Below are 13,807 nucleotides of genomic sequence, written 5' to 3' on the forward strand. Positions count from 1 at the left end.
CTCTATCATCAATAGCACTCCCCCTCCCTTTTTATCCCTTCTATCCTCACGAAACACATCATACCTTTCCATCTCTATTCCTGTCAGGATGTCGTCCTCATCTAACCATGTCTCACTTATTCCGACAATCTCTGGGTGCACAGACGCAATTAGTGCAACCATTTCATCCGCCTTGTTTCTTATGCTTCTAGCATTGGTATACAAACACAACAACTCATTTCTGGATCTACAGCTAGTTCCACTGATACCATTCACTCGATGTGCTCTCTCCATGCTGAACTGGGGCCATTTCTCTTTCTGCTTCTTCATTTTAGAACCCTTTGCAACAACATCTGTTTCCTCTTGATCCCTGGTCATCCCATTACTTTCCTGCCTACACATGCTCTCACCTCCTCTTGGAGCATCCACCTTTCTCACGCTGTGTATCCCTGTCCACCCTGGGCCTCCCCGTTTCCCTGCTCCTCTTGCACACCCATTCTCTCATTTTCTATACTCATACCACTCACCTCTCCATTGTTTTCCACTTCTTCAATCTCTCCTGTCTTACTCTCCTGCTCTTCCACATCACTCCCCTCTCGATCTGATTCATTTTCTCTATTCACTTCTCTACCTTCCAGCAGCAGTCTCTCCAAGCGACTCACACCATAACCACTCAAATGCAGTCCATCGCTCCCATACAGCTCACTTCGTCCCTCAAACTCATTCCACACATTAACAAACTGTACTCCCGTCTCCTCACACATTTCAGCCAGAATACCATTCATAATCCTTGCTCTCCGCCTCATTTCACCACAATCATACCTAGGCAACACACTGACCACCCTTCCTGTCACACTATTCTCTTTTATCTTTCCAAGCAGTCTCTTGACATTCATTTTGACATGCCCTTTGTTCTCTCTCAAATCATTTGTACCAATTAATACAATTAACTCTTTTGCTCGCTCCTGCCTCATATCCAATGCCTCAATCACTCTACTTATTTTACCGCCTGGAAAACATACCTTAACATACCTTGTGCATTTTATCCTCTAGCACACCTTTAATAATGGAGTCGCCATACAACGCCACTCGCTCATCTTTCGTTAAATCTTTCATGCCATAATGATTTATTGTAATAGTTTTGACCTGAATTCTCTTAATTTCATTTCGCATCCATTTCATTTCTTGCCTCATCCAATCTAATTCACTTTCCGAACCTCGCGACACATTCTCTCTATCATTAAATCTTTCTAACTTTCTAACTCTCGACCCCCTCTTCTCACATTCCCTCTCATTCATCCTTCTTTGTTTCCGTACTTTCGGACTAACATGCGTCCAACTTTCGCTATCATTCTTCTCACTTTTACTGTCATTCATCTTTCTTTGTTTCAGTACTTTCGGTCCAACATGCGTCGAACTTTCGCCATCATTTATTCTTTCGATTTTTTTTACTTGCGATTTCTGCATTACGCAAGTTCTACTTTCATTCGTTCTCTCAATTTCGTTTCTTTCCACCTCACTTTCGTCCCTTTTAACATCCGTTATTGTCAAATCGCTCTTTTTCTTTTTTCCTGATTTTTTAACATTTTTTCGCTTCTCTTGCTCACTATCCTTTTCTTTCAAACGTGCAATCGCGATACAATCGGTACTAGCACTTTCTGTCATTAATTTCATATTCGCATTCATTAGTTCTTCGTTCAGGTCACACTTCGCACACACCCTTCTTCCATCCGCACTAAACATCCACAAATCATTTATGTAATCGAAGGAATACATATAACAGACCTCACACTTAACGAAACGACTGAAATCTACATTCAAATCATGGAATGACAATGCCGCCGCCATTTTTTTTTTTTTTTTTCTCTGCCGGTTATAGGTCTAATAATAACGATTTCATAATTTAGTTTAGACAAGAAAAAAAAACCCCACACTAATAATACCGGTAGCGTACAACGTTTACAGCCGCTCTTACTCAAACAATTACGCATATATACTTAATTATTCCTAGTAAAAACTTATCTGAATCAGGAGCTCTTCAAAACACGTCCGCAGTACTTGGCCCACTTGGCTCATATGGATGAGAAGATGAATAGAGCAGTCAGTTCAGTGTGGCAAAGTGTAATGTTTAAAAATTTGGTAAATAAAGATGGGATGTAAAGTATAAAATTGATGGGGAAATTTTGTTAGAGTTAGAGTTTTGGAAGTGGTGGTGCACAGATACGTCATGTTTGGGGATCATTTTGTCCCGGTTGTGAAATCATCACATTGGATTATGGTAAGAATGCAGAGAACCCTGATGTACAAAAATTAAGAGATAATGGCTCCATTGTATAAGGTTTATATAATAATCCATGTGAGACCTTGATTAGGTCTCACATGGATTATTACTATGCAGAGATTAAGTCACAATTCTCATGGGGGATGAAGATATATTAAAAAGGGGTCCAGAAAAGACGAACGATGGTGTATCTGGCAGAATGTGGAGTATGAGGGCAGAGTATGAGAGTGCCATTTGCAGAGCCTAGTAAATATTAATAGGAGGGGTAGTGAACAACAAGTGAAATATGGTAAGGAGTCGTTACCAAGTTAATGTGGAAGAGATTTTTCATAGAATGGAAGGATACAGGAGTAGATTAAAATGCAATCCCTGCAATACCTGAAAACTGTGTAAGGAGGATGTGAGCAAGGAAGAGAGGAACAGATTCTTTTCATGGAAATAAATTACTGAGTAAGTGTAATAAATTACCTGTGAGTATGTTGAGTGCAGAAACAGTGAATGGGTTTGAAGTATTTGATGAATTTTGTGTGTGAAAGTGGAGATCTTCCATGATGAGACTTTTGGTTCCATGGGGGGTTTGATGCTAATAATAATAATAATAATAATAATAATAATAATAATAATAAAAACAGCAAATTGTGGGGAAAAATTCAAATTATTGTAAACCAATAAACCAAGTTTTAATGTCAAATTATTGTTATTATTATTATTATTATTATTATTATTATTATTATTATTATTATTATTATTATTGTCATCAGACCTCAATGGAGTCAAAAGACTTATCATGGGGGGGGGGTCCACACTCGTTCAAAAAGATCATTGAAATGTGCTTAAACCCATTCATTCACCTTTGCAATCACTACACTTTCAGGTAGGGCAGTATATTCCAATCAACAAACACTCTCCATACAAAGAACTTGCTTCTCACTTCTTGGCATATACCCTCCTTATACAGGAATGGCCTCTTGTTCCCTGGTCTACCTCTACTTGATGAAAATTCTCCTACATGTTAATCTGGTAACAACCCCTTACTAATTTACATGTCTCCTTCTATTCAGAAAATTCTGCAAATTGATGATGAATGTGAGAATTATATTCTTATACCCTTGAAAACTAGGCAACCAATGTGCAATAGTTCATATGCACCCTGATCAAGCTCTTATACAAGGCAACCATAGCTTCTTTGCTTCTGCACATCAATGTCCTCCTCCTCATTATTGCGACAATCTGTTATGATGTTTTAACATTGTGATCCCTAAACCTCAAATCTCTGTCCACTATTACTCCCAGATATCTCATCTGTTTCACCTCCTTCAAAGTGTCCCCATTTGCATATCTCCAGTTAACATGGGCTTAACTGGAGATATGCAAACATCTGCATATCTCCAGTTAAGCCCATCTCAATAATATCAACATACAAGTTAATGATAAATTCCTCGTCATGACGGGAGGAATCTTTATGTGGACTTTTTCAATTGAAGGTGAGTCAGCCGATCTCATATGGAGGTAACAGGTTTTTCCTCCTGGAAACTCAGGTTTTTCATCCCACATACAGACGAATCGCCCCTTCAGAACACACGCCGTTTACAGACAAAAAATACTAGTTGTGGTGGTGGGCAGTAGATGGCATCGATGGAGATGATTGGTAGTAGAGGTTTAGTGTAGTGGTGGAGACAGTTGTATAGTAGGTGTCCTCCCGCGATGAGTCTTCGACTCCTTGGAGGTGTCACAAATAATAATAATAATGATGATGATGTCCCCCAAAATAGACACCTGCAACAACATTTTTTTAGTGATGTTCCTCTTTTGAGATATGCCACTCCTCTATACACAACCTACTGATACCTATCTGATGGCCTGTCACCTATTCAACTCACCTGTCTGTTATCTGGTATTATCCATTTCAGTTACCAGTTTATCATGTAGCAGTCTATCAAAGATTTACGAAAACTCCAATTATACCACTCTATATACATCTCCTTATCCAGTGAATTTTCACTTTGTTTTAGTATACATAAGCCAATTGCTAGACATGATGTCACTAACAAACCTATGCTGACCCTCAGAGAGAATGAATACTGCTATTATCAGTCTGAATCCTAGTCTCACCTTTTCTAACACCTTAACTACAACCTTAGACATACAGATTGGCCAATAATTTGCAGCCTTATTCTTGTCTCTCTCCGTTTGGAACAATTTTTTCCACCTTCTACTTCTTGGAGATTTTTCCCTGTTGTATAACTGTTAAACAGGGAAAGTGGCTGTTAATTCCCTAGAGCAGGGATTCTCAACTGATGGTACACGTACCACCAGTGGTACGCGAGCCACTGCTGGGTGGTACGAAAACAGATTTGCTTACTGGTACATCTAATATCTTGAATTAAATATAGTGGTACACCACTGGAAAAGGTTGAGAACCCCTGTCCTAGAGCATTCTTTCATGCATGCCACAATATATTGTCAAATCCTACTGCCTTATTAACATCAAGTTTACTTAATTATTCATACACCTCCTACTCATTCACCATCAGTTCATCCTCTACCATACCCTCTACACTCCAGCTTCTCATGATGTTGCCTTCATGAAGATAAAATACTCTGATAAACTGCTCATTGAATACTTTAACTATATCCTCTGTATCAGTTACCAGTCTGCCAGTGTCATCAACTGTCATCTTCCTCTAATAATCATTCTTTTTTTTTTTTTTACTTACCACATATCTAAAGAACACAATAGGATTTTTCAGAGCTTGATTGGCTAATTTCTGTTCATACTACACTTTTGCTGTCTTGATTAACCTAGTCACTTTCATGATCTGCTTTTTACTCTTTATGCAACTGATTATTACCATCATTAAGCTTGTGTTGTCTCTATAGTGCTTTCTTCCATATTTCATACTTAGTCTCTTCATTTATCCATTTTACTCCTACCTTATTTATTTAGCCTTTTCACACTGAATACACTCAGACATTGCTGCTGATAAATAACCCTTGATTTCTACTCAATTCCTCTTTCCATGCTATAGCTCCCGCTAGCCCTCTAGTTTCATATTCTTGGTATCTTTAACATATATATATATATATATATATAGTTATATAAATATAACTATATATATATATCACATAACTGGTTATAACTTAGGCTATCAATTCTTAGTCATTCTGGCCATCTGAGGGGCGGGGGTAATTAGACAGTCTTTTCACAGTAGCATCCCCTGATGATAGTTCTAAGACTTCCAATCCTCATGTGCCATCTGTTATATATTATTTAAATATTATTTAAATTAAGGGGATATTAAATCCCACATTGTTTTAAAACTGAATAAGAAACTCAAAGATTGGAATCAGAGAGTTTCATGCCAAATATAGTAAACTATAAAGTATCGGCGATCACTAGCGTGAGCTAATGCAAGTGACCCTAGTACGTAGTACAATACCGGACAGCTCGTAGCAAAGGTGGTAAAGTTCTGATCGCTATTCTTAGGTATTTTCCATAATGTAAAAACACATTTCCTAGGAAATGTATGCTGTTATTACATTATGGTGGGAGGTCACTACCCAGACCGGTTTCAGCCTTTTTTGAGGCTTCATCAGTGAGTAGCTAGACCAAATTAATACCAAAGTGTATAGCAAAAAGAACTTATACTCTGCTATACGAGTTTCCAAAAAAAAGTTATATATTGCCTAAGATAGATTTCCTTAAAAACTCAAGAAATTTATTCTCTTTATTTCTTGATGTTATATTTGATTTGAATCAATACTGCTATTATTAAAATCATCTCTAATAATTATGCTTCTCTTGATCTCTAAGCCTATTGCTTATACATTTCTGTTCTCCATCCTTCACATTTCCTGGCCTATGCAACACCCAACTAAATATATCATCCTATCAAACTCTACATCACCCAATTTCTGTACTTCTGTTATAAGTACAATTAAATGATTTTTGTTATTTAGAGTTTAGTATCTAGTTCTGACATTGTGAATAAAGTTAGAATGGCATATTTAATTGGACACAATTATTATATTTATTATAGGTCCTGAATATTGGTCAAAGTTTTTTCCATCAAGCAGAGGTAACCAACAGTCACCTGTTGCCTTAACCTACTCAGTTACAAAGAAAAAAACTCTTGAAGATATACATTTTGAGGGCTATGATATAGAACTTGAAGAAACATATCTCAAAAATACAGGATATACAGGTAAATTTCTCTGTATAAGGTATAAAGCCCTGAATGATAATTAGAAATAATTTTGATTTCTTTTGAAAAACCAGACAACAAAAAAAAAAAAATTAAGAATGAATATGTCAACTGTATTAGTTCTAAATAATTTTTTTATTTGTTAAATGTTTATTTTGAATGTTTAACACATAAAATTTATGTGTGATAACATACACATAAAGTGTATGTTGTCAGTCACTGCTCTCTGTGATAAAAATCTACTCTTTACTTTATTACAAACCATGCCTTTACTCAATTTGGAATGGTCTATGTTCTTTCTTCTCATTATCCTAAAACAGAAATTGCTGTAGCTGAACCAATAAGCTCCTGTCACTAGTACATATTCTGTATTTTTTCTTGGTTATCAAACTCCTCTACTTAGCCCAGCCTTTTTTTATCTTTTCTTTATGTACAGATAGCAGAAATTAAGGGGAAAAGGAAAGTATTGATATTATTTTTCAATATTTGAAGGTTGTAGTCCTTAGAAAACATTTGCAAAGAAGATTGTTCCAGAGAATACACATAAATAGAATGAAAAGAGGAGGATGAAGAGGAGAAAAAAGAACAAAGTTTGCAGTCTTGCAAATAAACAAATGTGTGGAGCAGCAGGTAGTTGCTGCTCATTACAGGCTTAGATGTAATGAGCAGCAACTAATGGACGTACAGTTTAGTGGAATAGTGTATATGAAGGCTTTGAAGGAAGAGGCATAGGACAGAACCATGTATGAGTTGTCCTTGACTCATTGAAGAACAAAATAGAGATCATTGTTTATGGTTGTAGATTTTGAAGTGTGTGTGTGGGGGGGGGATGTCAAGAGTTTTGAATTTGGTCATAGCATCAGAAGAGCTGATAATAACTGAGATGATATCTCTTCCCCCCCCCCCCCCAGTTGGAGAGAGTGACCATGTGGTTTTGACTTGGAAGATGAATAGACATGCAGGAGAATCAAAGAAAAGGGAACGTATGTGGGATTATAAGGTGACCGATTATAATAGTCTTAGATATCAACTTGGGACAGTTCCATGGAGGAAGGAATTGGAAACGCAAGATATCATTAGGGCTTGGAAAATTGTGGAGGAATATATGTTTGCAGCAATAGTAAGTATTCCATGAGTGAAGAAGAGAACACAATTTGGTGTAAAGTGGATGACAAACAATATCAAACAGGAACTGCAGGTGAAAAAGAGATTATGGAAGAGATATAAGTAGAGGGATGAAGAGCAGATGCATGAAGAATGTAAGACTCAGGCCAGGAGAGTGACTAGTATGGTAAGGAAGGCAAAACTGGATAATGAGAAGAGATTGGCATGAAGATCCAAAAAAATCATAGGGAATATTTTAGCTATGTGGCCAGTAGGAGGAGAAATGATTGTGAAGAATGACATTGTAGGATAAAAATGGGAATAGAATGACTGATGCAGAGGACATTGCGGACTTGTTCAATGAACACTTTATTGGAGTATTTTATCCTGGAGAAATAGATTTTAATACTAGAGGGATAGGGCAGGTTCGAGGTGTACAGGTGCAAGAGGAGAGTGTGTGCTTCCAAATACTGAGTAATCTGAATATCAGTAAAGCTGTGGGACTGGATGGTGTTTCACCACAGGTTTTGAGAGAATGTGCTAAAGAACTGACAGCTCCTTGACCTGGCTTTTCAATGAAAGTCTGGCTGCATAAAAGGTACCCAGTGAATGGAAAGAAAGTAAGATAGTGCCATTGCATAAGGATGGTAGTAGACTAGAAGTGTCTAATTATAGACCAGTTTATGTGTTATCAGTAGTTGTTAAGGTCTTGGAGAAATTAGTGAAGGACCATATACAGCGTTGGGGCAGATGAGCGTAATGTTATCTGTGAGAATCAACATGGGTCTGTTAAGGGAGCGTTCTTTCTTTAGTAATATGATTGCCTTTTATAATACGACAAGAGCAGTTGATGAAGGAAAGGCATACACTGCCATTTTTTTTGGATTTTGCAAGAGGCATTTGACAGGGTGCCACATAATAAGCTGATATTTAAATTACAGCACATGGGTCTAGATGATGGGTTAGTCAACTGGATTCAAGATTGGCTGTCTGATAGGTATCAGAGAGTTGTGTATGGTGGGGTAATATCAAGGAAGCAGAAGGTTACTAGTGGTGTCCCATAGGGCTCAGTACTAGGACCTGTATTGCTTAACTTTTATATCAGTGGATTGCAAGGGGATATTCAGTTGTTTGCAGATGATGTGAAGCTGGGATGGGTTATTAGTAATAGTGTAGATATGGTAGGCCTGCAAGAGGGGTTTGAATAAAGTAGACAGATGGGCAAATGAATGGGGGTTTGCAGTTTAATGGAGCAAAATGTAAAGTCTTGAAGTTTGGGATACATCGATGGGATGCTACATATTCAATTAGAGGAGCTATACTGGAGGAAGTAGGGGGAGACAAGAGATCTGGGGGGGTGATGATTGATAGCAAACTGAAATTCAGGGAGCATATTACAAAGCTGGTGAAGGTAATGTAGAGGATTGCTGCAATACTGAGAAGGATGCTGACCTGCAAAGATAGAAGAGTTATGATTCTGTTGTATAAGACCCTGATCAGAACACACTTAGACTATTGTTCTCATATGTGGTCCCCAGGATTTGAAGGGGATAAATTAACTGTGGAAACAGTACAGAGGCAGATAACAAAGATGGTTTCAGGACTGCACAATGTTATTTATGAGGATCGGCTGAGGGAATGTGGACTGCAGAGTTTGGTGATAGAAGAAGGAGAGGTGATATGAGCGAGACTTTTAAACTGTTGAGAAACAGTTACAGGATGGACACTTGGGAGTTCTTTCACTTTGTGAAGCAGCAGGATGGGGCGATGACAAGGGGGCCATCCGCAAAGTATGAAAGGACACTGTGAGCAAGAGGGTGAGGAGTAGTTTCTTTATGTGGAGGGTGGTGGAACCATAGAATGCATTGCCTGATAGAATGTTGAGAGCAAGAACGGTCAGTGAGTTCAAGGAGTGGTGTGATAGACTGCGTTTCCTAGGAAGAATCCTCTCACAATGAGTCTCTTGACTCCATGGAGGCCTGAATAATAATAATAATGAAGTATGGATATGTATTCCTGACTGCATTCCTGTTGGGAGTTTTCTACCATTATGCTGACACTGGAAGTAGGAAGGTTACAACTGGAGTTCCACAAAGTTTAATACCGTGGCCATTACTGTTTAATCTTTATGTCAGTGATATTGTCAACAGAGAGAGAGAGAGAGAGATTCAATTTTCTGCAGATGATGCAAAACTTGGAACGGTTACTAGTAATAATGCTGATCGTTTGGCGCTTAAGATTTGAATAAGCTGGCAGGATAGGTAAATAAATAGGGATTTCAATTAAATGCAACTAAATGTAAGCTTTTGAAATTTGGGATCTACCGATGAGATGCTTCATATTCACTTGGTGGTCTTATGTTGGATGTGGAGGAAGCAAGGAATCTTGATTATAGATTTTTTAAATATCTATCTACAGTTTAGGAACATTGTAGATAGGTATGTGAAGTTCAGAAGACATATTGCAAATGTTATGGAGACAAATCAGGGAATTGTTGCAATATTGTGGAGTTGATGAAGAGAGATAAAAGTGTGGTGATTCCATTGTATAAAGCTTTGATCAGACCACATCTGGATTTCTGTGCTGTGATCTGGTCACCAGGATTTGGAGATGATGAAAGAAAATTGAAGAGGATTTAGAAATGGATAACAAAAATGATATCAGAACTGTACAATATTGGTCGTGGAGAGAACAGAAGGCACAAACTACAGAGTTTGGTGGATAGAAGACAAAGGAAGAATGTGATTGAGATATTTAATCTTTTCAAAGGTTATTATCGGACTGGAACCTCCATAGTTTAGTTGTTATAGGCAAAGCCCTTTGGTCAGAAAGACCTGGATATTCGATTCCCGTCAGTGACGTGAGGAACCTTTATCTGGTCTCTTTTGATGAAAGGTGAGTTAGCCAGTCTCATATGGAGGGAGGGGTGGGGTTTACCCAGAAATTCGGTTTTTTCATATCCCCAGAACAGGTAAACACTGGCCCTGTGAACACACACACACACACACACACACACACACACACACACACACACACACACACACACACACACACACACACACACACACACACACACACACACACACACACACACGCACGCATCTACAGACATGGAGACATTAGGAATCATAGGACCAACTACCTTATCCTAGAGACGGTTGCAGTTGCAAGAATAAAAAACCTCGATAGTGTAAAAGGTAGTAAAGGAGGATTAAGAAAGAAATTATTGGACTGACAACAGGGAAATTTTTTGTATTCCAGAATGAGGGAAGAAAGAACAAGAACAAGGGGACATTCCTGGAATTTGTAAAAGGAAGTTGTGAGTAAGAGACTAAGAATTAAATTTTGCATTGAAAATGGTGCATCGAATACTAGTTGAGAGGATGCAAAAGGTGCAAGCAGTGAATGAGTGATGAGGTGGCTTTGTGTTGTATAGCATTGACCTCCCTTAATGAGTCTTATGGCTTCATGGAGACCAGGAAAATAATAGTAATAATAATAATTAAAGTTGTGCTGGTACTTGAGAGGAAAAAAATCCAGCATTACTAATCTTCAAAAATACAAATAATTCATTCATATTATTTGAAACATCATATAGATATTCCTGTTATATAAATATTTAAATGTAATATGCTATACTGTATTTTTAATGACAGTTTTTGTTTTGTCTACTCTCTTTCAGCTATGATAAAATTTCGAACAGGATACAGGCCTTATATTTTCAGTCGAGATTTGCCATCACCACCCTATTTCTTTGAAGAGTTACATTTTCATTGGGGCAGCAGTGATGATCATGGATCAGAACATATTATTAATAAAGAACAGTTTCCTCTAGAGGTGTGTTGTAAAACCTGTTTGTAAACATTTAATTTTTTTACCTTATTAGAATGCAGAACAATATTATTATTATTATTATTATTATATTATATGAGCCTGTGTAGCTCAGTGGATGTGGTGTTTGCATACCACGGCGCTTGACCGCACGAAGGAAGACTTGGTTTCGAGTCTAGTCGGCGACTAGAGGAAATTTTTCTAAGCCTTTTTTTGATCGGTTCCCGAGTTAGTCGATCTCTGGTACAGGCAAGCCGGTTTTTCCTCCCGGAAACTCGGGTTTTTTGTCCTGTAAACTCGAGAAAATCAACCGTAGAACCCACATTATTTCAGACATTAAATATATTGTGTTAGGGTTAGGGACTACGAGATGGCGGCACATTTGAGTCGTCTCTCTTCACTGTGTACTGCTTAATTAGTGATAGCCTTGGGCCATCTATCTCTGATTGGTACCAGTGGAGATCGAACTGCCCACTCAGTCTCCAAAAGTTAGATAGGGCTAAATGGCCTCGCCTACTGACGTATACAGGAATAAAAAGGCGTTAGCTGATTTTTTTTTTTTTTTTGATTTATTATATTATTACTACCCAGGACCCCATGGAATATAAGACTCATGCAGGAGGTCTTTTTATTATACTCACAGCTCATCATACCACGCCTTAAACACATTGAAATTCTCTGCAGACACCACACTCCCAGGCAAAGCATTCCAATCATTCACAACTCTGTATGCAAAAATCCTGCTTCTCACTCCTCTGCTCACACCCTCTTTATACAGTTTCCAGGGATGACCTCTGGTTATCCCTCTGATCTCCCAATGTTTTCTGTAGAACCTCTCCAACACTGATCCTATAACAAACCCTTACTAACTTGTAGGTCTCTATCATATCTCCTCTCTTCCTCCTGTCCACCAGACACTGTAAATTGCATCTTCTAAATCTTTCCTCATATTCGACATTCCAGAGGTCAGAAACTACCTTAGTCAGTCGTCTCTGTACCCTTTCCAACATCTCTTTGTCCTTTTGAAAACCAGGTGACCAAATCTGAGGCACAGATTTGGTCACCTGGTTTTCAAAATCTGGTTCACCTGGCTTTGATTAGGCAACTATATGTTGCCTAATCAAAGCCCTATATGATGGAACAAGAATCTCCCTACTTCTACAAGTCAGTGTCCTCCGCATCATTCCCAGAAGTCTTTTTTTTGTCTTCACAATTTTGGCAATGTGTCTCCTAAATTTCAAATCCTTATCCACTATCATCCGAAGATCTCTTATTTCCTCCACCTGTAACAATATATTCTCACCAAGCATAAATTCTACATCCCATCTTTATTTCCCAAATTTTAAAACCTTACATTTTGCAACATTGAACTCGCATTCCCATTCCCGTGCCCCATCACTCAATTTATTCAAGTCTTCTTAAGGCTGCAACATCTTCCCTACCCTTCATGGTTCGTCCCAACTTTGCATCATCTTCAAACAACTGATTATCTCCATCCAAATCTTTGCCAATATCATTAATATACAAGTTAAACAGTAGTGGCCCTAAAACAGACCCCTGAGGCACACCACTAGTGACTTTCCTTTTCTTGGATACAACTTGCTGATACCTATCAAATAGCCAGTCTCCAATCCAATGCACTAATCTAATATCCAACCCCAATCTGCTCTAGTTTGACTATCAACTTATCATGTGGTAATCTATCAGAAGCCTTTGTGAAATCTAAGTATCTTACTGAGTATCCTCTCCTCTGTCTAAGGAAGCAGTCACCTTATTGTAATAAGTACCGTATTACAATACGGTGCTTATTCAGAACCCTACTTTTTCGAACCCAAAATTAAGAAATCAATATTTTTAACATAAAACAAAACACATTTGATATTTTTTAAATATTCAAAGTATATTTAATAATTGGGTAATATTTGTAAGTTACATACTAAGAAATTATGGAGCACTCTCAATTCTGGGCATATCATTTTCTTTATCACTATTAGTTCCAGACATATCACTTTCTTCAACCTCTACTTCATCACTGCTATCTTCTGACTCACTCTCTATATATATGAGATTATCCTCAGTTCCATCCATGGCATTGCTGATTCCACATTTCTTGAAGGACTTCAAAACCACCTCTTGCTTGACTCCATTCCATGATTTTAGGATCCATTTGCATAGCTTACTAATGGTTGGTTTTTTAACTCTTCCTGTCAGTGTCAAGTTATTATCTGCTTTTTGCATCCATTTATTTCTTTCATCAGAGCTTTGAAGTCTTGTTGACAGAAATATCTAGTGGCTGTAGCTGACCTGTAAGTCCACCAGGAATAACTGCTAGCTGTGTTTGCAAATCCACTGCAACCCTTTTTGTCTTTTCTGTTAAATGTGCTTGGAACTGATCAAACATGAGCAG

General features: G+C 37.9%; 1 protein-coding gene across 1 annotated transcript in view; it reads left to right on the forward strand.

Annotated features, from left to right (window-relative positions):
* Positions 1–13,807, forward strand: part of LOC150110110 (putative carbonic anhydrase 3) — a 290,668-nt gene that overhangs the window by 117,898 nt on the left and 158,963 nt on the right. The window contains exons 4-5 of the mRNA XM_090415351.1: positions 6,301–6,465; positions 11,252–11,406. Coding sequence (XP_090271477.1) covers positions 6,301–6,465; positions 11,252–11,406 — 320 coding nt within the window. The remainder of the gene's footprint in view (positions 1–6,300; positions 6,466–11,251; positions 11,407–13,807) is intronic.

This window comes from Typopeltis vanoorti, chromosome 1 (assembly GCF_054136105.1).
Source record: "Typopeltis vanoorti isolate ZY-2024b chromosome 1, IOZ_Tvanoo_1.0, whole genome shotgun sequence".
Classification (NCBI taxonomy): domain Eukaryota; kingdom Metazoa; phylum Arthropoda; class Arachnida; order Uropygi; family Thelyphonidae; genus Typopeltis; species Typopeltis vanoorti.